General features: G+C 41.6%; 1 protein-coding gene across 24 annotated transcripts in view; it reads right to left on the minus strand.

The window, feature by feature from the left end:
- Positions 1-27,140, minus strand: part of DENND1A (DENN domain containing 1A) — a 508,029-nt gene that overhangs the window by 132,168 nt on the left and 348,721 nt on the right. For all 24 annotated transcript variants that reach the window (XR_005983074.1, XM_041724904.1, XM_041724896.1 and 21 more), the window contains one exon: positions 26,905-27,030. Coding sequence is in view for 23 of the 24 variants with exons in the window: in XM_041724904.1 (XP_041580838.1) it covers positions 26,905-27,030 (126 nt within the window). In the remaining variant the exon portion in view is untranslated. The remainder of the gene's footprint in view (positions 1-26,904; positions 27,031-27,140) is intronic.

Below are 27,140 nucleotides of genomic sequence, written 5' to 3' on the forward strand. Positions count from 1 at the left end.
TTTTTTAAAAAAAGATTTTATTTATTTATTCATGAGAGACAGAAAGAGAGAGACAGAGACATAGACAGAGGGAGAAGCAGGCTCCCTGTGGGGACCCTGATGTGGGACTCGATCCCAGGATCCTGGGATCATGACCAGATGCTCAACCTCTGAGCCATCCAGGCACCCTCTTTCCAAAACTATTGTAACAGGCTTCTCACTGGTCTCTGCTGCACATCTCACCTCTTTCCCACCAGCTTCCATGATGCCTCCAGAAATGTAAATGCTCCCTGCTTAAGATCTTCTGGTGACAGAAGGGCACCCAAACATCCTGTGAAGCAAAGAATTTCACAAACTGGCCCCTACCTCTTGGTGATGCCTTTCAAAGACATCCCTATAATCCAGCCACACAGAACAATTTGATTTTCTCCTAAAGGGTTAGCTTTGCTGTCCTCTTACTTAAAGGAATATTTTGTTTCCTGGAAAACTCCTTCAAGACCCATTTCAATTGAGTATCTCCTCCTGTGGAAGCCACTCCCAACCTAGTCCAGCAGAGCTCACCACAACTTTCATGCCACTCTGTTCTCTAGCACGTTCCTTCATCATACTGCATTACAATACTTTTTTTGTGTTTGTTTTCCTTATGGGCCGATGAGTTCCCCTGTCAAGTAACAGATGATTAATAAATACTTTTTAAATGAATGAGTGACAAAGTAATATATGTGTCACCCTCATTTCATCTCTGGCTGTAATGCCCAAGCTGGGTGGTGTGAGCTTCCACAAAATGTTACTGAACTACTTGAGATAAATGACAGAAGCAATATTGCAAAGAAATTATAAGGGATGTGATTAGCACAGAAAAAATTTTGTGAGCTTGGACACTTCCTACCCCCACATTGTAATATTCAACACCCAGCACTCTGTGGGCGCCTAACAAATGTTGAATAATAACAATAGGCTATTTTATATTTATAGAATAACATTGTAAACATTTCATCACTTCCCTGTGGTTGAAAAATTCTAAGTTTAACAACATCTGCCCAATAAAACAAAACCAAAATTCTGCTACCGAGAAGAGACAAGTGGTATACAAACAAACCTTGGTAAACAGTCTATTTAGACAGCCAAACAGAATAGGAAAGATGGAAATTTTGTGCACTATAGAAGACAAAAAGAACTAAAGTTCTCTTTCTCAGAAACAACTCAGGGTGAAAATGGAAGAGGCCAAATATAACTCTTGACACCTCTCAGGTCTTCCAGCACATGGCATCTTGCTTGGTCTGGGCTGAAGTCACATTCATGCTCTCAATTACATCCACCCACATGACAGGATAATGCAGTAATCTGGTGCTGTTTCACTGTTCCGGGGTTTTAACTTTTGAGATGAACTTATTAATTCACAAATGAGAGAATGCAAGTCAGAAGTTAGGTAGATCTGGGGTCAAATCCAGGTTCTCCATCTTACTAGCTATTTCGCCTCATGTAAAATATAATTTTTTAAGCCATGACATTAAAAAAAAATTATCACCTATCCTGGAAGATAATACTGAGGAGTTCAGCAGAACAAAGCAGAGAGAGAGAGATCAAGAGTAAAAGAAGAACATTCAAGGGCATGGATAATAGGTTGGGAAGTTCCAACTATTTATAGAGGAGTGTTCAGAATAAAACACAAAAACAAAGAAACCCTATGCCTGGAAGAAAAGTGATATTTGGAGAGATAATGGCTAAGAATATTCCAGAACTGAGAAAATACATGAGTTCTGAGATTGAAAACACACTATCAGTACCCAAGTAGGATAAATAAAAATGAACCCATTCCTAGATACATTATAGCAAAACTGTAGAATAGAAGGTGAAAAGCTCCTCGAGAAAAGATGGGTTTTTAAAAAAGATTTGAGAGAGAGAGAGAGAGAGAGAGAAGGAGAGAGCACGCACATACATATGTGCATAAGCAAGGGAAGGAGCAGAGGGATAGGATATCCAAGACTCCTGCCAAGCATGGAGCCAGATGTGGGGCTTGATCTCACGACCCCTGAGATCAGGACCTGAACTGAAGCCAAGAATCCAAGAATCCAGTGCTCAATGACTGAGCCACCCAGGCACCGTAAGATGGGCTTTTATTTAAAAAAAAAAAAAAAAAAAAAAAAAGTTGTACTGATACAGATTTTTTTTACCAAATAAAAACAGGTGAAAAAAGAAAAATTTTCAAAGGACAGAAGGAAAAATATCAATATACAGTTTCATACACAGATAAACTATCCTTCAAAAGTCATAGCAAAATGAAGATATTTTTAAAGACAAAAGTGACCCCATAGGGATCCCTGTGGGGCTCAGCAGTTTGGTGCCTGTCTTCGGTCCAGGGTGTGATCCTGGAGTTCCAGGATCGAGTCCTGCATCGGGCTCCTTGCATGAAGCCTGCTTCTCCCTCTGCCTCTCTGTGTCTCTCATGAATAAATAAATAAAAAATCTTAAAAAAAAAAAAGTGACCCCATAGAGAAGCAGTAGGACACACACATTGATACAGTGTCTAATTACAGTTTTATTTATTGTTAAGGTTCTTTTAAAAAGTGAAACTAATATTCTAACAATGATAAGGTTTGTTCATGGGGGTGTCCAATGAGTAAAGTATATTAAAATCCTTGTATTATTTAGGAAGAGAATAAAGATACTAATTTAGAATTGTTAATTTATGTGATTTCCATAAATGTAAGTTTATTCTGTTTTTCAGTATTCTGGGCTAGCCTCCCAAAAAAAAAAAAATCTTCCTGGAAAAGCAAAATATCTCTCTTTTCCACTTTGTAGATGTACTCTTCCTATAATATTTTATAAATGCTTGTCTCAAACTAAGCTCATGTTTTAATCTACTCTGTGGAGGGTGTGTTGAGGATCTTCTCCCCCCATCTGCTTTGCTCTTTTTCCCAGATGAGTCATTTCCCCTTTCTATTTCCTTTCTTTTCACATCTGAACTTCAATTAAAAAAAAAAATTCCCCAATATTCTACTCTTTTTTCCCCTTTTAACCTTTTGAGGGGATCTCAGATTTACAGAGAATTTGGAAGGATAGTACAAAGAATCCCATTTACCCTTCACCTAGATTCCCCAAATGCTAACATTTCACCACAATGGCTTTATCTCTCCTTCTTTCCCTTTGCACAAGCGTGTGAGCATCACATACACATTATTATAGTATATATTATAAATGTTTTATCTGTTTATTTTTTTATTTTTTTTATTTTTTATCTGTTTAAAGTGTTTTCCTGAATCATTTGAGAATAAATCTAAGATATAGCTTCCTTTTAGCCCTACATACTTAAGTTTAGTCAGTTGTGCTATAATGCAACATATATGTTCCTAAAAATCACATTTAGGGGCTTAACGCTCAAAAACTTCATCAGTGACATGTTAGAAATAAAGTAAAAACCTAGTAAAAACAATAACACTGTTTTATACATGTTTGATGGGTAAGAAATATATAAATAAGGCAATTAATATGTCATTTTAACCTTGAAAAAGACCTGAGGCTTACTGTGGAAGTGTGTGTCAGGAGGACTGCAGCATATGGGCAGCCTGTGATGTGGTGGTAGCAGGCTGGAGCGTGATGACACTGGTACGGACAGGATGTGTGGCTAACAATGCACGTGGTGAACTGAGGTAGCTGGCAGTATGCACGTGTGCATTCTGTGTATCCCTACATATCTCGGTTCAGCTGGGTGCAGTTTTCTGCATTCACCTAGTATTTCTCATGGATGATGTCATGCATAATCAAACATGAAATTTACATTCTGCTGAAACTGTTCCCAAATCTATCAGTTGCATCAGAACAATCTTGTGTTGTTAAAACAGGCATTACAGCAAACTGCTTGTATTTCCGAAAATGAAGAACTACAATATAATGATCAAAATCAGGAAATTAGCATTGATAAAATAAAAATCATGATCATCTACAGACTTTCTGCAGGAGTCACCAATTGTCCCAACAATGTCTTTTTATAGCAAAAAAAAAAACCAAAACAAAAAAAAAACCCCAAAAATCCTGGATCATATATTGCCTGCAGCTGTCCTCTTAGTCCCCTTTAATCTAAAATAATTCTGGGTCTTTGTTTCAAGATATTAACGTTTTTGAAGAGTACAGGCCAGCTACTTTGTAGAACATTCCTCAATTCAGGTCAAACCTTCTACTCTTACCTCAAACTATCACAGTTGGCTAAAGTACCATTAATGCCTGAAATCTAAATGTGATTCAAGAGAGGGGGCAGGGTCTGTAGCTTCTCTCCTAGCTCCCTTTGACAAATCAAGTGAAATCTGCAGTGGGAGCCCTACAAGATAGCAGTTAAAATGACTGCCTTTAAAATAAAAGTCCTTCTAAACTAAACTGTAAGACACACAGAAAAACCTGTCCACAACAGACAGTAACTGGCTTATCATCACCCAAAGTGTAGGGGGTCCATGCTGCTCACTGGCCAGTCGTTTTCCGAAGTCTGGCATTCAGATTAATATCACAGCAAAGCTGCAGCGACTGTGGGAGGAAGGCTGAAAATTAATATTTTCTGATCACATTTTTTACAACGTGATCATACATATTATAGTAAAATGTGCTTCATTCTCATAATGGCTTCCAAAATTGCTGTTAAAGTTCCAATTTTATAGATAAGGAAACCGAGCCAGGGTAGGAACTCCTGTCTGTCTTGCTCTAAATCCTACACTTTTTCTCATCACATCTTCTCAGAATTACAAGCGTTCTTGTGCATATTAATCAACAAAAAAAAGAAACCACTAAGGTTGCAGTCCAGGATAGAAGACGAATCAAAAAAGCCACATGTCAGATATGGATGAATAACGGAGAGCGGCTATCACTGCTTCACCCAGTGCTGGCGCTCACAAACAACAGTCCCCCACACAAGAAGCTTTAGGACATTTTATGCAGCAACTGCAAGGTCACAAGTTCATATTTGGAGGAATTATCTCGTTTTGGTCTCCTCAGTTTCTGCTCTTGAAATGTTTCTCCTGCAAAAGGAAAAACACATATTTCTACAGCACTAAGCCCTGTAGCTGGATCACAATTTTACCACTTACTTGCCATGTAGTTACAGAGTGCTGAGCTCTGTGTCAAGCATATAGTAGGTGCTCAATGTATGTTGTAAATTGTTTTTTGAAAATGCTTTTATTCATTTTAGTGGTGGGCTTCCCCCTCCCAATGGGATTCTTACTTTGACTAAAAAGAAAATGGCATAAATTCATCCATCCATCAGTTTGTCCATTCACTAATTCACTAACTCTCCTCAGTATTCTAAGAACGAAGCTAATGAATTGACAGGAACAATCTGCTATCTTTTGGCATGCTGAAGTTTAGAAAAGGATGGTTTTAAATAATAAAAAGAAATGGGATAATAATACCATTACTACTATAAATATTAGAGAATTCCTCATAATTACTCTAAATGATAGAGCAAGAAACGGCACCATATTGGAGTCTTTCAGATTCCAAAGTTGACTTGCCATTCCTTGTGCTAGAAATGGGGTTCAGAAAGACAAACTTCTTGGAGTTTTGGGGCTGATGACTGTGATTTGCATGTACCCGTCCTGTGAAGTGTCTGAAGTGCTAGAAAGTTGGGTAGGTTTTAGAATAAGGTACACAATGTGGCCACTATTCAGAGGGATCCATCACATCATTCTGAGACACTCTGTTCAAATTTATTTGTCCAAAAGAGTTTCTGATTTCTTTCTTCCTGTTGGCTTTTCTGTGTTGCAAAAGAATGTGGACTTACATTCAGATTGAGCCATCCCCTCTGTTTCACAGGCACTAAGGAAATCCAGAACCTTAACAAACTGGATCAAGCCACATTTCAAGATCCTCAAGAGGTTTGAAATGTGTTACACTATTAGGGTCCAGACCTTGCAAACTCTGAGCCAGATTTTAAACATAATGTTATGAAATTATGGGATTTGGAAATTACTAATAGTTTACCTATTCTATAATTCCATTGAATTACATGTAATTTATATTTACACATGAAAGACTATCTGCAACCTATATTGAGCTATGTAGCACAATAACAAAATGAACATCTGTAAACATACCACTGAACTTAAGAAAACATTATCATTGTTTGGTATCCCTCCACTGCCTCCTCCTCCTGTCCCTCTCCCCAGACCCCAGTAATACCTACCTTCAAGATGTTTCTCATTCCCACCCACTCTCATTAAAAAAAAAAAAAAAAGTTTTAGTACACATTGTGTGGCCTAAACAATATTTAGTTTTACTTACTATTAAGCCTTAAAAATTGGTATTATACTATATGTTGCTAAGATTCATCCATATTGTTGCTTCATTAATTCACTGATTTTCAAGTGGTTTAATACTGCATCATATAAATATACTATAATTTATCATTCTTTATGGCATTTCCAGTTTTTTTGTTGCTGTGACAATTTTTGTGCATGTCTTCTAGCCTAAGTGGGCTAGAGTTTCAGTTTTATAAAATAACACCAAACTGTTTTGTAAAATTGAGGTACCAATTTTATGCTTTTAACTAGCAAAATAAGGCCTCCTGTTGCTCCACATAGTCACAGATTTCCTAATTCTTGTCAATTCAATAGGCACAAAAAGTAATGATATCTTGGTCTTAACTTCAGTTTCCTTGATTTGTTAGTGAAGTTGAGTATATTTTCTGTAAGTTTATGAAACATAGATGTTACCTGTCCTGTGTAATATCAGCTCACATCTTTTCCCTGTTTTAATTTTTACTGGTTCACAGAAATTCTTTATATATTCTAGAGACCAAGACTGTTCAGTTATTTTTCATTTGCTTTATACTATTACCTATTTATTTGTTCATGAGCAAAGCTCTGTCTGACCCTCTCTGAAAAATAAGCTTCAATAAGATGAAAAACCAGAGGTAGACCAAGAACCTCAAAGAATCCTTGATTATTCTCTCACCCTCATCAACACATTAGCAAATTCTGCACCAAATTATACCCCAAATCTGACCACTCCTCTCCATTTCCACTTGGCAACAGGGTCTCTCTTCAGTCCCTTCCACCGTTCCCTGACTTCTACTCTGGAGCCCCCACAACAGCCAAAACAAACTTCTTGAAATTTGAACTGGTCATGCTTCATTTCTGCTTAAAGTCCCTCCATGGGCTTCCACTGTCCCTAGATTAAAATTCAAACTCTCTTCTGACCCTGCAAGGTCCTCCTGTCCCTCTCCCCAAACCCCAGTAATACCTACCTTCAAGATGTTTCTCATCCCCATTCTCATAAAAAAAAAAACCCTCTGAGCCGGATTTTAAACATCTGGCCCTGCCTCCCCGCCCCTCTGACTTTGTCTCCTATGATTCTGCCTGTATTTGCCGTGTCAGCCTCACTGCCTTGCATTCTGAGCCTCAAACGAACCAAACCCATTCCTTCCTTGCTGCCTGTTCTGCCTAGAGTGTTCTCCTTCCAGGTACCTGTATCCCCATTACTTCTCATCATTCACATTCTAGCTCAGATGCCAGCTCCTTGGAAGAGAGCACCAAAGAGCAAAGCACTCCCCCACTCCCCTCAAACTTATCACTCACTACTGCCCACCATGTTTTCTTTTCCTCCTAGTAATTAATTACCACTGCCTGAGATCATCAGCTTCCGCTTTGGGTCCATGTTTACCACTGATTTTCCTCCAGCACAATATAAGTTCCACAAGGGCATGTCCTACACTTATAGCAGATATACTATCTCTTCCTGGATTTTTCAGGAAGAAATGGGAAATGGGAAAGGGGAATTCTGGAAATTTGGTGGTGGTGGTATCCTCAAATCGCCACATAAAAAAAGGAGAACTAGGTAGCAAAAGGTGCAACACTGACCACCAAACTAGATGAACAATGGGCCCCCAAATGCAAGCAGGCAAGTGCAAACCATCAACACTGCAAATCACCAACAGACCTGTTTGGTGCCGGTGTCTGTGCTGATAGACTGACATGAGAACAGCGAATCTCAAAACAGCTGACAGGGTCTTGCAGAAAGCTCAGTGGGCCTATTTAATAAAAGCTGGTGAAACTGGGAGGGTTCGGACCTCTGCAACAGTAATGAGCACAAGGGGCCAACAGGAAGAAGAACTGAGGGGCTATAGAGATCTGCCCCGACAAACCCTAGGAGCCCCTGTGGACTCTTGGCAGAATGTGTCGGGACTCCCTCTCGAGAAAGGGATCCACACTGGGGAGGAGCCTCTGGAAGTGGAATCAGGAATGAGCAAGACTGAGCAGGATAGACACAGAAGAGAGGAAGGGAAAAGAAGATCTACATCAAAGCAGGAGAAGGGAACACAGCCAGAAAAGTTCAGAAAGCAGGTGCATTATTTTTGAACACCACCAAAAATGACAGAAGAGGGAGCTCTATGAAGTTAGGAAAGCATTCTTGAACTCTATTTCATTCTCAAGTCAGGAAAACTAAGTTCACATAAAAATTAATAACATAAAGGCACTGAGGTCAAATCCTACACAAAGTTATAAGAAAAAAGGAAAGAAGTGTTCACAAAAATATATCCTGAGCATATGTCTACAAAATAGACTAAAACTGAACTCTATGGTGTCAAAATGTGCTAAAGACATTAAGAAAATATACAAAGCATGAAAGAACACCATATATCTGAATTATAAAGACTGAGAAATGAGGGGACAGAACGCTGGCAAGAATTAGAAACAAACTGGAGGGGATGTAAATGCAAATCAATGGGAAAGATGATGCTTTAACAAAAGAGAGAAAAAAATGTTAAAAACAAAAATTAAAGAGGAATTCTATCTCAATAGTAACATAAGAAGTTAAAGAAAGAGAGATACCGATTTTAATGAAAGCAAAAAATCAAATAGAATAGTAAAAGATCAAATAGAAGAATAATTGGAGCCCCTGAAGAAGAAAAACAAAGCAAAAGAACAGAATTGAAACTGAAACTTATTGAGAACATTTTCTTGAAACTAAAAAAACAAAAACAAAGACTCAAAACTGCATGTTTCATACACACTGTAAGAGCACATTATATACCTTAGACTACAGACCCACAATGACTCTCTGTGACAGTGTAATAAAATTACTGGATTTTAAAAGAGAAAAAAAAAATCCCTGGCATCTAGTAAAAGAGAACATGTGATTTACTAAAGAAAATTAAGATTACCATTAGACTTTGACAGCAATGCTTTTTGCAGGAAGAAAATGGAGTAATAGGTTAAAGATACTCAAGGCAAGAAGGTATGAGCTGAGGATTTTATATCCAGCCAAACTGACTCGTGTAGAAAGGGCACAGCAAAATGATCAACCTTTAATAACAAGAGGGAATATTGTTCCTACGAACCCCTCCTGAGAAATCTCTACCAGAGAGCAAGCCTCATACAACCAAATATGACTGAAGATACCTCATCATTTGAACTGGTTACCGTGACCTGAAGGCTAAGACAAGAAAGGCAGAGAGGGAGAGAGTGGGGCAGGTAAAGACTGAATGTGCCAGCCGTGGAAACACTGTAACAATACAAATGCTGGGGAGAATAGGGAGAGACCATGCAAAGGTTAAAAGGTTTTCTGTAATCATACTAGTGTGCTAGTGTTAGTATTGTTCACCCAGGCTTCTGTGTGTAAAACAAATGAGAAATTAGGGATATCCTAATTCTATTATCCCCTGTGCCCTTTTGAGAACCAGAATTCTCAGTACGGAAGGAAGGAAATACAAATGTAACAGAGAAGAGGTTGGGCAAAAGCTCTAACATTCTTGAATTTGAATTGGAAGCATCGATATATGTACACATGTATGCATGTGTGTGTGTTCTAGCTCTGTCCACAGAAAAGTCCTGGAGACTGACCAGTCCAAGAGAAGTGAGTATACTTAACGCCCAGGTTTCAAGCTTGAGATATTTTTTCTCACTAAAAAAAACCCCAGTGCTACCTGAAGAAATGTGTGATTTCAGGTTTGGGGGCAGGAACTGTCTAAGATGAACCTGGAACATCTTCCAATATCAGATAACAAGAGAGTGATCAAAGACTACTAGGATCATTTTTTTAAAGAAAAAGTATTCAGGCACCGACCTGAAGAAGTTGGAACAGTTGCAACACTGGGTGGCTCAGTGGTTGAGTGTCTCCCTTTGGCTCTGGTTGTGATCCTGGGTTCCTGGGATCGAGTCCCGCATCAGGACATCTGCCTATGTCTCTGCCTCTCTCTCTGTGTCTCTCATGAATAAATAAGTAAAATCTTAAAAAAAAAATTGCAAGAGACCCCAAACCAGCAAATGTTTAAATCCACTGGGCCATAATCTACATACACAAAAGAAATATCACATTTTGAGGATGTTAGGGAACTAATAATTCATTATATTAAAAACTGGTAAATAAAGGGAAAGAACCAAATATTTCTCTTATCTTTGCTATATGAACTGTGTCACTGCGTAACAAAGTAATAAATAAAGAAAAGTGTCTCTTCATAAAAATATTCCAGCCAATAAATGAAAAATAAGTAAGCTTAAAATATTAATCACTGTTTTCCAAGTCCCAGTGAATAAACAAACATATATAGGCACTAAGCATTACTGGCTACTAAAAGTCACTAAAAGAGACAACCAGACTTGACATGCCTCCTATTGTCTTGCCAAAGGGACTGAGTCATAGTCTATCCCATCTCAGGATCCAGTTACCAATTAGCAGGAAATACAGAAGACAGAGGAACATAGTGAACAGCACCGTGATTATGCAATCCACAAAATCCACACTGTGGAAAACTATAGATCTGGATTCTTCAACAGATAAATTGTACTGAAATGAAAGAGGGGGAGGAGGAATATACAGAAGAGAATTAAAAACCATATCATTTTTTAAAAATGGCCAATACTAAACTATAGCATCTAGCAACAAACATTTGGATAATAAAACTATTTTTCTGAAATAGGAAAGTGAGGATGGTGGTTACTTTTGGCAAGAGGGAAAGGGTTTTCATGGAAAGAGGTTTTCTGTGATAGGTAGTAAAGCCTCATTTCTTGTGCTGGGTAGTGTTGGTCTTATAATAAATGATTAAGCTATTCATGTGATTAAGGCAGTTTTCTTGATATACTTTACAAGTTATCTTATAATAAAAATATTTTTAAAATGTATAAACGATATCTATCCAGTAGGAAGTACTGTAAAGATTGAATATCAACATTTCTTTATAAACTATAGTCATGACAATTCTCACCATCGTTTCATTAAAATACATATAATATTTTCTCTATGAAAAGGAAAACCTCACATCTACTCCACTGTTTCCTCATAGGATAGAATGTAGAGAAAGCTCAGCTATAAATTAAAGAATTATGTTCATATATTTAAAAATGAACGTCATTAATGGAGGAGGCAATGCATGAGTGGGAACAGGAGGTATATGGGAAATCTCTGTACTTTCCCCTTAATATCTCTGTGAATATAGCACTGCTCTAAAATATAAAATTTATTTTTTAAAAAGGCCCACCTAATATTAAGTTCCTTCCACATGCTAGGTGCCATGCTGTATTATTTGATCTTCACCACAATCCTATGAATTAGATTACACTTGTTCTCCCCTTTTACAGATGAGGAAACTGAAGCTCAGAGGGCTGAATTAACTTGCTCAAAATTACATAAGTGGAAAAGTAGCTGACTCCTATGGGCAGGTTCCATATTTGATCCATCTCTGGGTGCTCAATACTTATAGGATTAAACCGCCTTACTGAATACTAAGAGATCAAGAAACAGATTAAGTCTACCTAGGCTACTACCTACGACATCAATTTTGGAAGCAGAGAGAAAAGAGGCAATGAGTTCCTTTGAGCCAGCAGTCACTGGGACCCTCCCCTAGGACAGACTGGGCTCCTCAGCACTAGGGCTTGAGTCCAAGCTGCCAAGATGCTTTCTGCATCAAGATTAAATGTGTTTGGGAAACCAGAGATATGAAGGAAATAGCTACATGCTGCTGACAGCAGAGAGTGTAGCAAAAATGTCTTCTGTATCCTACGATTGCAATGTCGCCATCCTGACACACTGGACCATCAACTCCAGAATAAGAAGCAAAATGTCTGAGTTCATGTTGCTTCACTAGCTGCTGGAAACCATCACCAAAGAGGACTGGAAGCAGACTGGGACCAGTGGGAAAAAACATGAATTCTACAGGCAGGGAGACCTGGCCTCCAATCCAGTTCCATCTCTTACTAGCACCTACCTCATCTGGGGCTCTATCTCCTTCCTTGGCTTTCTTTTTAATTGACACATTACTCACGGACTTTCATCTTTGTTTCCTGTGTCTGCCTACAATATAAGGGATTTAAGGGCTGGGACTTTATCTTGTCCAGTGCTGCATCTCCAAGCATCTAGAACCATGCATGTCAGGCAAAGGGAGGGTCTTGAGAAATGTTTGTTCCAAGTCATTGATTTATATTATTTCAAGTCTCTCTGCTTTAAGTTCTTTACCTATCAACTTGGGGATAATACCATGCACATTTAACCAAAATAAAATAATAAAATAAAATAAAAGGCAAGAAGTATGTGTTTACCAGATGGGTTTTCCCTTCTCCCCTTTGCCCCCATCTTTTTTATTGTTTGTTTGCCCAACACTCATCAAATGAGGATAAAACTAATGAACTCAGGATAAAAGTTCCCCTTCAAAGGATAATGGCCTTTTAAGCTGACAACTGACTTGCTCAGGACACCCCCAAAACCTACAGACCATTTTTAAATGTCGTGAAGAGGAGACTCAAAATGCATCATAGTGGGAACATGGGCAAAGAAAGTCTCAAGCAAATGTTTATGAATAATACCAGTGAGCTGTGACAGGAGAACAGGGTGAGTGGAGAGGCCTGCCAGGCCATATCACTAACAGGACCAGCAAATCAAACATAAATAATCTCCTGTTAAGGCTTTCCAAAAATCCTTCCACACCAGCCACGTGGAATGTGGCTGCTGGTGAATTGGGCATTCACTGGGTAAGGTGGAAGGTGCCTCCACAGTTTGCTGGGGAGGGCGGGGAGGATGGGTGGACAAGTAATTTATACCTGTAATCTCATTCAATTCTTAAAATAGTTTTAATGAGGATAGCATTTTTCTCCCCATAACATAATAAACATCTGTGGTTTAAGAAGGGCATAATCCCCAAGGTTTAACATCTCTTAAGTGGCAGCTCTCCTTGAATCTCAATTTTCTTTACCTTGTACGGAACTGGTAGCAATAGTACATGCAGAGAACCTCTCTGACACCTGAACATTTTGTTGCCCATTTTATGAGCTTCCTCTCACTCTCACATCCCCAGGAAGGGAGTATATTAAGAAACTAGACATCTACTAGATCATGATGCTATCTAATACAACTCCAGCCAATTCACTGAAGTTTAGAGCGATTGACCAACATACATAGAGTACTAACACTTCTGTTAGCTCCATGCTGAGCTCAAAAAGTTGTAAATACCTTGTTCTTATTTCATTATAAAACAGAAACCAGCGATGCCTGGGTGGCTCAGTGGTTGAGCATCTGCCTTTGGCTCAGGTCATGATCCCAGGGTCCTGGGATTACGTCCCGCATCAAGCTCCTCACAGGCAGCCTGCTTCTCTCATGAATGTCTGTTTCTCATATTTTAAATAAAATCTTAAAAAAGAAACACAACAAACAAAAACAGAAACTAGCCACAAATATGTCAAGGAGGCCCTGGAAAGGTATCATTCGAGTACAGGTTCTTTTTCCTATTTTACAATTGAGGAACTAGGGTTCTGAAAGCTATAGTAACTCTCCTAGGGGCACACAGTTGAGAAGAGGCAGAGCTCAGGTTGGCACCAGGTATAACTAGAAATCAGGGAGCTTTTAACTTCAGCATGCTGTTTAGTATTTGCCTGGGCGGGGTGCAGTGCATCACTAAATAGCTTAGTGTCTGGGATCTGGGAGCTCCCTGTCTGACCTTAGACCCACTCTGCACTCTCCTGGGCTCCCAGGTCAGCTGCCTTCCTGCCTGGTTGGGTCTATGTGAGGGACCGGGGAGGAAGATGACAGGAAGAAGAAGCTGAGGTTTTCTCCTCTATCGCTGCTGGGTGGGTCGTCCAGCAGTGGTCTGCCTCCTCTCTGACTCAGGCGCCCACTGCACAGACCCACTGGGTCCAGCTTTGGTCAGGTGACCCTGACTCTGACCCCCGCCCTGGCCTCAGGGGCACCACCTCAGCTGTGGCCGATCTCTGGATTACCTCTCTGCCCCTTTTTGAGTCTCTGCTCCTCTCTCAGTTGGATAACCATTTCCTTGAATTATCTTCCCTCTTGTGAACATCTGAAGGGGTGTTTGTTGGCCCTGGTTAGATCCTGACTGAGACGCTGATCAAGTTGCTGGACCGAGGGAACCAACTGGCAGATTGGGATCCCAAACTGAGAGTCGAGGGATGGCTGGGCTCTATGTCTCAGGACCACACATTGGCCACAAACCTCTGTCTGGCCAGACAAGAAAGCCTTTGGAAAGGGCACACACTTTTCTTTGAGGTTCACAGCAACTGGGGGGGGGGGGGGGCATAAAATGACTATAGTTGGTATCCTAATTCCAGGGCCTTAGAGTGGGAAAAATTCACCATCAATCATTAGCTACAGAAGTGTTTCCCCAACTGTGGTGAGGACTAGTAGATGCATGGAATGTTAATAGGTATTTTGTGGGAGATAGGGTTTTTGAAAAATGCTACGTTAAACAAAGTTAACCAGATTTTTTTTACAGCCAGGCTTTAGCAATATGCATAGTAAGTACCTAAAAAAAAAAAAAAAAAGTACACAATGTGCAACAGTCCCAAATTCTATGTGATCAAAAACCCTAACATCTTGTAGACCTAATATTTCCAGGAACATTGTTCTAGAAACACTGGCTTATGGTATTTGTGCTAAAACCCTTTTGTGGCCATCTGGGTCTTTCATGGACTAGAGCTGGCCCCTTCCCACTTTACCCTCGGCTTCTCCCCTGTCCATGCTCCAGTCAGGTGACCATCCCTGGTACCTAACTGTGCTGTGTAGTTCCCACACCCCTTGCCTTTGTATGAGCCCCTGCTCCTGGGGAAGTGCTATTCCTTCTGTAAGGTGCCACCCATGGGCATCTGTCACTGGGAAACTTCCTCTTGGCACCTAGGCAGAGCGAGCAATTCATCCTGCTTTTGGAGGCTACTACTTTGCCCAACATTCTACCACAGGAGTAACCGTACCTTAGTGCAATTCTGTCTCTGCCCTGCATCATCTTTAAGTGCAATGATTGAATCTTGTCAAGTGTGTGTGAGCCAGTGTCCAGGACTTGGTGGTTGCCATGGTTACCAGTCAGGCTGGGGGAAGGGGCATGACACGTACCCCAAGATTTTATATATATGTATATAATATTTTATTTATTTTTTCATGAGACACACACAGAGAGAGAGGCAGAGACAGGCAGAGGGAGAAGCAGGCTCCATGCAGGGAGCTGGATGTGTAACTTGATCTCAGGACTCCAGGATCACGCCCTGGGCTGAAGGTGGCGCTAAACCACTGAGCCATCCAGGCGTCCCTCCTTTTTTAATTTAATTTTACTTTTAAAAGATTTTATTTATTTATTCATGACAGACACACAGAGAGAGAGGCAGAGACACAGGCAGAGGGAGAAGTAGGCTCCATGCAGGAGCCCGACACAGAACTCGATCTTGGGTCCCCAGGATCACAACCCGGGCTGAAGGCAGTACTAAATTGCTGGGCCACCAGGGCTGCCCCCACCTTTTTATTTAACTTATGTAATCTCTATGCCTAATGTGGGGCTCAAACTCATGAACCCAAGATCAAGAGTCACATGCTTTACCGAGTGAGCCCGCCAGGTGCCCAAGTACCCCAAGATTTTAAATAACATCATTTTCTGATGGACTTAAATTTCATGTTAAATCAAATAAAAGTTCCATTGTTATGAGCCCTAATAAGTTAGCCTTATACAAATGCGGCTACTTTTATTATGATGAAAATAACTGATTTTTTAAAAATCCTAAAATCAATTGACAACTACAGTCAAAATTTAACACCCAGATTAACACTGCCATGACAAAACTCACCACTAGGTGTCAGCGCAGGAAAAGAGGAGGGAGGGCTGCCCTTGCAAGTATTTTTTTTCCCATCCAATTATCACCATAAATATAAAATATTTAAACAACAAAATATTCGGCAATTAAAATTATCTATTTAAGAAACGTTTCTTAAAAGATATCTAAAATTTTGACATTTCCCCTTTGCAAACTAGTTTATAAATGGTGTTAGTTTAACCTGTATTTTTCAAGAAACACTTGCACAGATTGGAGACATTGACTACTTAAGAGGAAACCAGCTCAGTTTGCTTCTGAAATGCCCTCAAATTGTACATAACACGGACCATATGGTAATCACCATTGTGGTGAGCGGTCAGAGGAAAGAGCGTGGTTGCTAGATTCAGGCAGATGGAGGGTCCGAGTCTTGGCTCTGCCATTTCTTCAAAAAGTGACATAACCTTTCTTAGCCTTGGTTTCTCATCAGCAAAATGGGGATACACTACTCTCTTCATATGAGGACTGTAAAAATCAAGTAATTGACTATCTGTAAGGAGTCTAGCATATAACAAATGCTTCGTATTATTTTCTTTTCCTCAAGACTTCAAGTCTTAATGATTTATTTAGCAAAACTACGTTTCAGCTACCAAACAACTGAAGAACAATTATAATTTCATTCACCCCACAGATCATTGTTGAGCCCTTTCTATATATCAGGCTCTGTGCCAAGGATACATGAGTAATCATGACACTCCACTGCCTTCCAGAGTGGGTTTTCATTTCTTTGTGAAAAGGGTAACACAAGACTGAACATAACGTAGCTGTGTGTTTCTGAGAATGTATGCACGCCCTCAGAAAATCAGTGTGGATTCATGTCTGGGAGGGTGGGTAGCAAGCAATAAATCTACAATCTTATCCTCTAATCATCACAAATACCATAATGTCCTCCACAGAACAAATCCACCACCACCCTGTGTTAGGTTACTGAGCCGCTACTGTGCTGGGGGTAGAAGAAAGAATACAACAGAATCCTGTCCTTCAGCTCACAGTCTAGCTAGTACATGGAGTCACAGATCACCGTTTTAGGCTCTAAATTATCACTGCTTGAACGTGGATCAGAAAGGTCTCCTTTTCAGAGTCTCCTCGAAAAAGTAAAAGATCCTAAAGTGAGATCATTTGACTTAAAACTCCAATAACAGCAACCATTTCTCTTTGCCACTGCTTCCACAAAGATACAGTATTTAAAAGTGAGTTTACTCCATTAATACACTCATCTCTCACACGTTCCTCACTAGACCTGAGTATTTACTGCATGTGGTGACCTCACAGAGGGTGATCTTCTCCAGACCCTAACTGCCTCTGGTTAGCTACCATGTAGTGGCGGGGTTGTGCCTATGTTTTACATTTATACATTCATGGTATGGTGTTTGTGTCAGATTCTTATCACACTCTAATGGAGCTGTGTTTTGTTTTGTTTTTAACTAAGCCATCTATATTGTGCAACACTGAAATATGGCCACTAGTTTTTCTGATGCATAGCACAGGAAACAGGTATCATTCATTTGTTCACCCACACATTCAACAAATATTTAATGAGCACCGACTAAATATCAGACTATGTGAGGAACAAAATAAGAAATTAGCCGAGATTATGATATGAGATCAAGTTAAAGTACAGAATATCCCCCCTTGGAGAGTCTAAGATATCACTAGCCATGGTTTATTTTTTCAAGTATTTTAGAACATACAGGATTTTCATTTTGGTCATATTCAGTGATGCTTTTAAAAATCATTCAGGTAAGCATGAGCATCATGATCATCATGTTTAAGCTGATTTCCTGCCAGTTCTCATTTTCTCTCACTTAAAGGACTTACTTTTCACTGTTTTAGAACAATGGCCCTCAGTTCAGCAAACATTTGTGGTGTGGCTGCAAGATGCCAAGACTCCTAAACCATGTTCATGAGCAACATCAGTGTCCCCAGCCAGGGAGGCGAACCATAGAGACTTGGGGGTCAATATCAAATGATGGTCATCCTCTCCCAAGAGGCACAAAATGTTTTGATAAAATACAAAAAAAGATTAATTATATTTTCTCTTGTGCATTAAAAAAATGGACTCTAATGTATTTCTTAATGTTAAACCCTTGTTATCTACCACCCTCATATTTGTCTCTAGGTGCTGGTCAGCAACAACATGAATGAATAATTATTTCCTTCAATACTTACTTGATCTTATGTTTTCTTATAAATCTTTTATGTATCATTTGAAATAAAAGCCAAACCTTCAGTTACTTCATGAGATGGAATACAGAGGCCAAAATCTCTTTTGTATTGTGAATGATTTCAGGTAATCTGACACCTGAACAAGAATATTTGGCCACTGTCATTCTAGAATGTGGCAGTCTCATTCTCCTCTACTTTCTTGACCCAAGACAGTTATTATCATTTCATTAGTATTTACTGTTAGCAAAAACACTGTGCTGGTGTTTTACATGCATTATTGCTATTTTTATCAGCAGTCCTATAAGGTAGGCATTACTTGATTTCACAGATGAGAAAGAAGCTTGGAGAAGTTAAGTGACTTCTTAGAACCAGCACAAAAACCCAGGTGACTCCAAATATACTCTTTCCATCCCACTCTGCCTCCTTGCTACTTAGAGCCACAGAGCCACAGTGGTGGCTCCCTGGAGTCCCAGTGGTGTTACTTCCCCTTATCTGTGTGTGCTTCATTCCCAGGGTTACGATCTTGACTTGGGAAGAACACTAAAAGGAGAAAAAAATGGCAACCAGTAAGTTACTAGCTCCTTCTCTAGACCACTATAGACTCCTGTTGTCAATGCATCTGTTTAGCTCAGGACTGCAGATTTTGGTTATCTGCTTGCCTTAATATAAATTGGAAAAACCAGAAAAACTTTCACTGACTTTTCCTACAGAATATTCATGGGTACATACCATTGCTTCACATACCATTGTCTGCTTAAAGAGAGCATGCACTCTGTGTGGGAAACAATTCAGTTGTTCCTCAAAAATAAAATGACATCTGACCCAACAATTCCATTCCTAGGTTTATACCCCAAAGAACTAAAAACAGGAACTCCAACAGATATATACACAGGAATGTTCACTAAGGGATTCACCATGGCTGAAAAGTAGAAGCCACCCAAGTGTCCATCAACAGAAGAATTGATAAACAAAATGTGGTAGACACATAATCCAGTGGAATATTACTCAGCTTTTTAAAGTACTGACACCTGCTACAGTGTGAGTGAATCCTGAAAATGTTATGCTCAGGGAAATAAGCCATATGTAGGAGGACAAATAGTAATTTCACTTACATGGAATATCTAGAATAGGGAAATTCATAGAGTAGATTAGAGGTAACCAAGGACTGGTGGGACAGGGGAGTGGGGAGTTATTGCTTAATGGGTTCAGAGTTAAAAAAAATAGGTTCAGAGTTTCTGTCTGGGGTAATGAAAAATTTTGAAAATATAGTGATGGTGGTCATGTGGTGCTGTGGCTGTAATTAATGCCACTGAATTGTGTACCTAGCAATGGCTGGAATGGAAAACTTATGCTATTTATGTTTTACCACCAAAAGAAGGGAAGGTGGGGAAGAAAAGAAAAAGCATGGGCTCGGAAGACGCAAGTTTGATTTCCAGCTCTATGCTCCCACACAGTGAGAGGAATCTCAGAGCCAGCACAGAGGCGCACACACACCAGCCTCTTCCAGGCTTTCTCCTTTCCCCTGCTTCCTTTACGTCCTCTCATCTTACTATACACATTGTTTGAAGGATCCTCAAACATTTTTTTAGCAAAAGATGGAGGAACAAATTAGTGACATCCTTTATACACGTTCTGGGCATCCTCTGCTCACCTATGTGGACAGCAGGGAGCACACACCATGAAGGGTTCTTCATGCTTTCCATTTTGAGCTGCGGTTAGACTGAGTTAATACAAATTTGCTCCTTACCACGTTGTGACAAGCTGGCACCCAAAGTCAGGCTCCTGCATGCTGACTTTTATTTCTTCTATTCAGAAGCCTTCAAAGTGCAATATTTCAGAGCTTTATTCACAAAGGTGTTTGGTGCAGTATTAATTATAGTATTAGAAGATTAGAAACGATCTAAATGTCCGATGTGGGTAGTTACAGAAATTATGATAGCTGTACTTGATGGAATGTTCGGCTGTTATACAAGGACACATATGATGTAATGTTAAATGGAGAAACAAACGTTTAACTTAGGTTTGATAGCAGCTATGTAAACACTTTGCAAAATGAAAAATAAAGAGAATACACTACACCTTTTAGTAGGAAAGGTAGTTGTGTTAGTTCAGTGGAACTATCATGACGTTTTAATTTTTCCAGTTTCTAAATATTCCTCTGTTTTCTGTTACACTAAAAATGCATGTAAATATAGTTGTTTTTTGAAGCCATGAGATCAGTGGCATTACTCAACCAGGAAACAGATATACATGGTGTTTCTCCAACCTGTTCCAACACAGCCTCGTCCGTTCACGCTTGAAAGCCAGGCTATCAATTTGCTTTTATCTTAACTTCTCCATCTTTAAGGGGTTTTTTAGGTGGGTAAATATGACTCAGCAGAATCATGTGCAAAATCAAGGGCTGTAAGGTGGATGATGCCAGAGTACCCACAGCTGAATCTGGAAGCCGAGCCTCTTGGGATAGACACTAAGTGAGCAGGGACTACAGGAGCTGGATGCTGCCTGTACAGCCTCCTTTAGGGCACAGGATGGTGGCTGTCTGTTCACTGCCCTCACCCCAGCGCTGGCTCCCTGAGGGCAGAGGCCGAGCTCCATTTCTCCTGGGGAGGCCCAGCGAGCAGGCTAACTCAGAGGGAGCCACACTGGCTTGTTGGATTAACAACTCTCACAGTACTCCATCTATACTGGCCTTTCTGCAGATCTTGGCCCAGAAAAGGATGAGTCGGAAAGCACCAGTATCTATCAGTTTTGCTCTTTAACATTTACCAAGACCTGCAGTGGGTTAGACATGGGAACAAGTACCTTCAAATGTACCCTCTTGAGATGACTCCACGTATGAGATATGAGAAACTCTGAACAGAAAAAAGCATGAAATTAAAGCACACAATTCTATTTTTGAAAGTTCTTTAAAACTGAGGCCATCGTGCTGTCTTCCAAAAAGAGGGTGGTAGGTTAGTCTTATTCAGATTTCACGATGATATAATTTTAAACAAAGGAGTGTGGTAAAAGTAAGAGTCTTTTAAAAATTCATTTGTTCTCCCTGAGGGGGAGAAAGGGGGAACATTCGAGGCAAATTCAAGAACCACACTGCTATACATATCCTCCAAAAGTTGCAATCTTCCACCAAGCACAGAAAGGATCCTTGGCCGGGCAATTAAAATCATTTGTCTTTTATCCCCTTCTTGCCAAAAAGGACCCCAGCCCTAACTAGTTAATCCCTAACACACACTGCTACTCCCAGAGTTGCCTGGCAACTGCTAGGAGGCGTGTCAGGGAGCAAGAAAGGCCTAAATAAATGAGCTGGAGCCTGGGCTGCTGCTTGACATGGATAAAGGGGGTTTTTCCGAATGGGGCTGCCTGGCTGCTTGTGGTTCTGTCATTTATGTGGACAAGAACAAGTTGGTGTGGCTGATATTATTAAATATCCTGGGCTTTGCACCTCATATTCTCTGGGTGACTGCAAAATGGGTCACATGCCCTTGCGATTTGCAGACACTTTCCTCTCTGCCAGGTTGCACCAACCTCCAAAGCCTAAAGACAAGGTGGGATGCAATGTGTTTGCGCTGAACACACTGAACACAACCCTGCCCTCACACACTTCTCCGTTCCTTACTTTCTCTCACCCAGCCTTCCACCTGCTATTCCAAAATGGACTCACTGTCGCCTGGACTCAGTGACCCAGGCCCGGCACTGGAAATGCTGAGAACAGAGCTATTAACATGGAGCCCGAGGAAACCAGAACAAAGACAAGGCAAGAGGGTGTGGTGGAAGAAAACTGAGTCGGCCTCCTGGCTCTACTACTCACCAGGAAGCCACCAGCAACCTCAGCCTTTATCCCCCATCTGTACATGGACAGTAAGGGGACAGTTGTAGGGAATTGTTGCGATCACAGAAGCGGAGCAACTTGGAGGTGAACAGAGCTCCACCCGGCCTCGTGGGAGGCCACCAAGCAAGTGAACTCAGCTGTAACTGGACACCCTGGGATCCCCATTTTCTGACCCCTGGGAGAAATCATTCACCTGGCCCTGAAGACACTGCCAGTGAGCGGGCACAGGCCCTCCCGCCTGGGTCCAGGCACCCAGCACAGGGTGCAGATGGGGAGCCGCGCAGCTCTGGCATGTGGTCCGCCTCAGTGGGGGGCTGCCTTCCTCTTCCCTTCCAGGCCAGGGAAAGGAAACGAAGCTTGAGATTCCCTAGCCGGCGGCATTTTGAAAATTTTCCAGTAGGAAAGGGGGAAAAAAAAAAGGCCAAAGAGTTCAAAGTCTCCGGGAAGCCCTGGGCCGGCTGTGGAAGAGGAGTGGGGAGGGGAAGTGGCACATGTCAGCCCCTCACAGGGCTGGCTGGGGCACTGAGCCGGCCGCCAGGCCGAGCAGAAAGGAGCACCGTCTAGTCTGTCACGTTGCATGTTTTAAAAAATCCAAACTCTGTGACTTCACAGTGACCCAAGCCCTGTGACTGCACCCATCAGCCCAGGGTGGGAAGCTGGCACATGGTGGCGGAGTGGCGACTGCCGTGGGCATGCGACAAAGCAGCCCAAGCGGCTGTGACCTCCACACTGTGGGCTCCCTCTGCCATCAGCCGCTGAATGTTCTCCACACGCAAGGCTGCTGCTGGAGCCCTGCCCTGAAGTCAGCCTCAGAGGCTCTCTCCTCCAGGCTACCCCCTCCTTCTGGCCACCAGCTTTCGCCCTCACCCTATATATCAAAGGCTCCAGTATACTTGGATCCTTTGACTGAGTGAATCCACATCAGGGATTCCACCTGAGGAAATAATTCAGACCGTGCATGAAGATTTCTATAAAGATGTTCATCACAGTGTGATTTAAAATGGTGAAAGGTTACTGACAATCAAAAGAACCAGAGTTAGAATAGGGTGGTGGGCCTCGGCACTGATTGCAAATTGTGGGAACTTGATAAAAATCTCAGACACCTGCCTTTTTTCAGGGCCCCACAGGTGACTCTGATCCATGCCAGGGCTAAGAACCACTGGGGTCACCTGATGGGATATGTGCTGCCATTATAAATGATGTTTAAGGAGAGTTTTTATATAATGTGAAAAAATGCTTACAACATACTAAAAGGCAAAACCAAATAACTAGGAACTGGATTTCTTTGCCAGGAATACCTCAACTGTCTTTAAGTAAAAAACCAAAATGAATCCTAAAACCCTAGAGCCTAGGTAGAACATGTTAACATGTTGTGTTGACCCCAGATGATAGGATTATGGGTGTTTTCTCATTCCTAGTCCTCTGTTACTTTAAACATTTTTTCTTTTTCTTTCTTTCTTGCCTTTTTTTTTTTTTTTAAACCAAGAGCAGGTGCTATTTTTATAACCAGAGAAACAACTAAAAGGCAAATGGCCCTGGGGAGGACATCCTAACCTCTCAGCTCCGTGCTGCCACCCAAAACAGGCTCACCCAAGGAGTGAGCATTCCCCATGTCTCCCCCATGTGACCAGTGCCCACCCACCCTCATTCCTTCTTGGGCTCATATGTGCTTTGCAGTCAATTATTTTAATTAACTCCCCTAACAATCGTGCATGGGAAGTGTTGTTAGCCCATCTTTCCGATAAGGAGAATTGCCTAGAATAAAATCTGTGGTTTAAAAACCAACAAGATAACATGGTGATGACGCTTGGCCAGAAAATTTCAGGCCCTCTGGCTTCCCTCCTGGCCTCCCACAAAAAACCTATTTGGGAGCAGATGAATGGACTGTAAGCACGACAAATCTGTCATATTGCATTGATTCTAAGATGCCGATGTCTTCACACTGTAACATCTCTGAAATCTGGATGTGTCTCACAACTGATGGCATCCAAAGACAGTACCCCCTCCTGTTTCGTAATGGCACCTGGAGTAATGGTACATCTTATGATTGACTGGCAGCTTAGACTCAATGAAATGTACCATGTTCACAACCAAACCCATCATCCTATCTTCAGAATGCTACTTTTAATGACTACTTAATATTCTAGCACGTGGATATATTTTAATTTATTTAACCAGTGGCCTATTATGAACACTTAAGTCTGTTCCCTGTTTTTACCATGATAAATACTGCTACTGGGAACACCTTGGCATCAAGTTTTCACTTTTTCTACTTACGGGCATTATCACTTTCTCCCAGGTCCAAATCTTGGGAGACATTTTGATACCTCTTGCCCCTTGTCTCCCATATTTTCAACCTTTGCAGACTCTGCTTGTCATTTCTTCTTCCTAGTATGTCTTCCTGGTATCACCACCAGAGGGCTCTCTGACAGCCCCCTGGTCTCTGCTTCCAACTCCCCTTTCAATCCATCACTGTGTTACTGGTCAAACATGACTTCAGTCTAATCATATTTCTGTTCAAAAACTAACATTCCCTACAGGGTGAAGTTCACACTTCTAGCCCAGTATCCTGGGCTCTGTCAGATTTTGCTCCAACATCTCCTGCAGCCTGCTCTCCCTATCCAAAGCCAGGACTCCAGACAAAGTGGCCATGAGGGGTACTGCCTCCAGGCCCTTGCTCACTCAGTTACCCCCATGCCCAGAGAGAGGGATGCTCTACCTTTCTTTTTCCAAGCCTAAGCCATCAGACTCAGGTCAAGTTTCACCTTCCCTATGAAACTTTTCATGGCTCATTTGATCCTTATAACCATCTGGAGATGTAGAATGATAAGTATTCTCATCCTCATTTCACAGGTGAAGAAACTGAAGTTTAAAGAGATTAAGTGGCTTGTTCAAGGTCGTTACAGCTTAGGAGTACAGAGCCGAGCTTTGAGATCCAGGGCTTCTGTCCTTAAACCCAATGCCTTTTAGAAACAAGTCCAAGTACAACCAGAAACTTCTCCTGAGGAGCAACTTGTGCCCAGGTCATATATCCAGCAATTCCTACCAAGATTCAACAGTCTCTGGATTCTAGACACATATATGACAATAACGAGAACATTTTAAGAGTGGAGATACCTCATGTCTGTCAGTTCTCAGCAACACGAGAAGGGCTGGGCCAGTTATCCTAATTTCCTTTTAGAGATGGAAAGACAACAGTATCTTTCTTGAATTATACTGCTCTCAAATTAGCACTGAACCTGACTGGTTTGGCTGGGCCCAAGGTCAGGACAGAGAATCAGAGCTGCCTCATTTGGAGACAAGCAGGATATGGGAAACTTGCTTCAACTGAGGGCTTTGGAGGACCTCAGGGAAGTAGTTCTAAGGAAGCGAGAAGAGGGTGCAGCCTTCTTGTTATGTGACCATGACCTTGCCTGAAGCTGAGACAGCTTAGAAAGTCAGGCCAAAGTGCTGGACAGGAGACAAGGAACAAGGTGGCATGAGGCTGCTGCTTCCTGAGCCCCTCACTTGGCAGAGAGTATGCTCCGGCTGAAGAGAAAAGAAGTGAACTATTACTCTGGGTCTCAGACACATGACACAGTCATAGTGGTTAAAAAAAAAAAAAAATTCGGGATCCCTGGGTGGCGCAGCGGTTTGGCGCCTGCCTTTGGCCCAGGGCGCGATCCTGGAGACCCGGGATCGAATCCCACATCAGGCTCCCGGTGCATGGAGCCTGCTTCTCCCTCTACCTGTGTCTCTGCCTCTCTTTCTCTCTCTGTGACTATCATAAATAAATTTTAAAAAATTTTTAAAAAAAGTAAAAAAAAAAAATTCTTAACAATGTATAATTCACTGTCAAAGTCTACACATGAAATGCACTGCCTGACATATAATTCACCTTTTGTCATTTAATACAATAAAATGCTATGGGTTAAAACAAAGAAACAAAGAGCCCTGGCTTATAGGTAGTGCAACCTATCCTGGGTCCTTATACCTACCCAGACCAGGCTGGATGTAGCTGCCATCACCCACCAGCTCAGGATGAGGGAAAGTGAGCTTTGTGCTCCTAAGAGGAAAGGGCTGTCAGGAGGGTTGCCCTCCAGTGTTCCTCCCTATACACAGTGACCCAGGTCTCCAAGCCAATTTCTCCAACCTCTGTGGCCAAGAGGCTAGGAGTTGGTTGAGCAGAGGGCTATCAGACAAAAGCTTCTCACCTGAGTCAACAGACTTCTCACGGAAGCTGGGAGAGTTGGTACTTTCTTTGATTTTAGGGTTGACCCAGTATCTTTGGATCTTCACAATAACTTCCCACCTCATGGGACAGCCAGGGGAATGGATGAGGCTACTGAATCTCAGTAAAGGTGAAGGGCCATGGAGGTGGATAACATTATTCCCTGGTTCACGGTGCACTATATAGCCAATAGACCAAGAGCTCTTTGGGAGCCTCTAAGAAGTGAAACCCCAAGCTGAGCTGCTTTCTTAAGTGTGGAGTAGAGGCCCCTCTATAGGAACAGATAGTTGAGGCACAGATGGAAAGCATTGGCTTTTAGACTGTTCAGCTCCTCCACTGGTCAACAAGTCATGTCCGAGCCTCAGTTTCCCCATTTGTCAAGTAGAAAGGATCCTCAGTAAGAGCAGGTGTGTGAGAGGTCTGGGCACTGTCTTAACATTCACAGGAGCAGTGAGTGCGCTTCACACATAGCAGCATGGATTCCTCATGCTAAGAGGAAGGGCAACGGGAAGGCACCCCCCACCCTGGTCCTTCATGACATGGGCACATGACCCCTTTTGGGTGAACTCAACAACCAGATGAAGAGCTGGTTTCCTGTGACCCCTGAGGTAAGTTTCTCAGCCATGACCAAACGCAGATTTGTAAATGCCAAGAAAGCTACTCACCGGCTCAATTTTCAGAGCATCTCGGTAGCTGCCAAAGAAAGCAGCCTGCGCCTTGAGGAAGGCCCTGGCCACACCATCACCAGTTGTTGTGGAGACTTTCTTTAGCCGGTTCTTCAGTGAAGAGATCTGGTAACAGAGAGAAAGGACACAGGTTCAGGGCAGGGTGGGAGGATGGCTGGCTAAGCCCAATCCATACAGAACTCTAGAAATTCCCTGGGAGGATTCTAGTTCCAGCT

This window comes from Vulpes lagopus, chromosome 12 (assembly GCF_018345385.1).
Source record: "Vulpes lagopus strain Blue_001 chromosome 12, ASM1834538v1, whole genome shotgun sequence".
NCBI lineage: Eukaryota > Metazoa > Chordata > Mammalia > Carnivora > Canidae > Vulpes > Vulpes lagopus.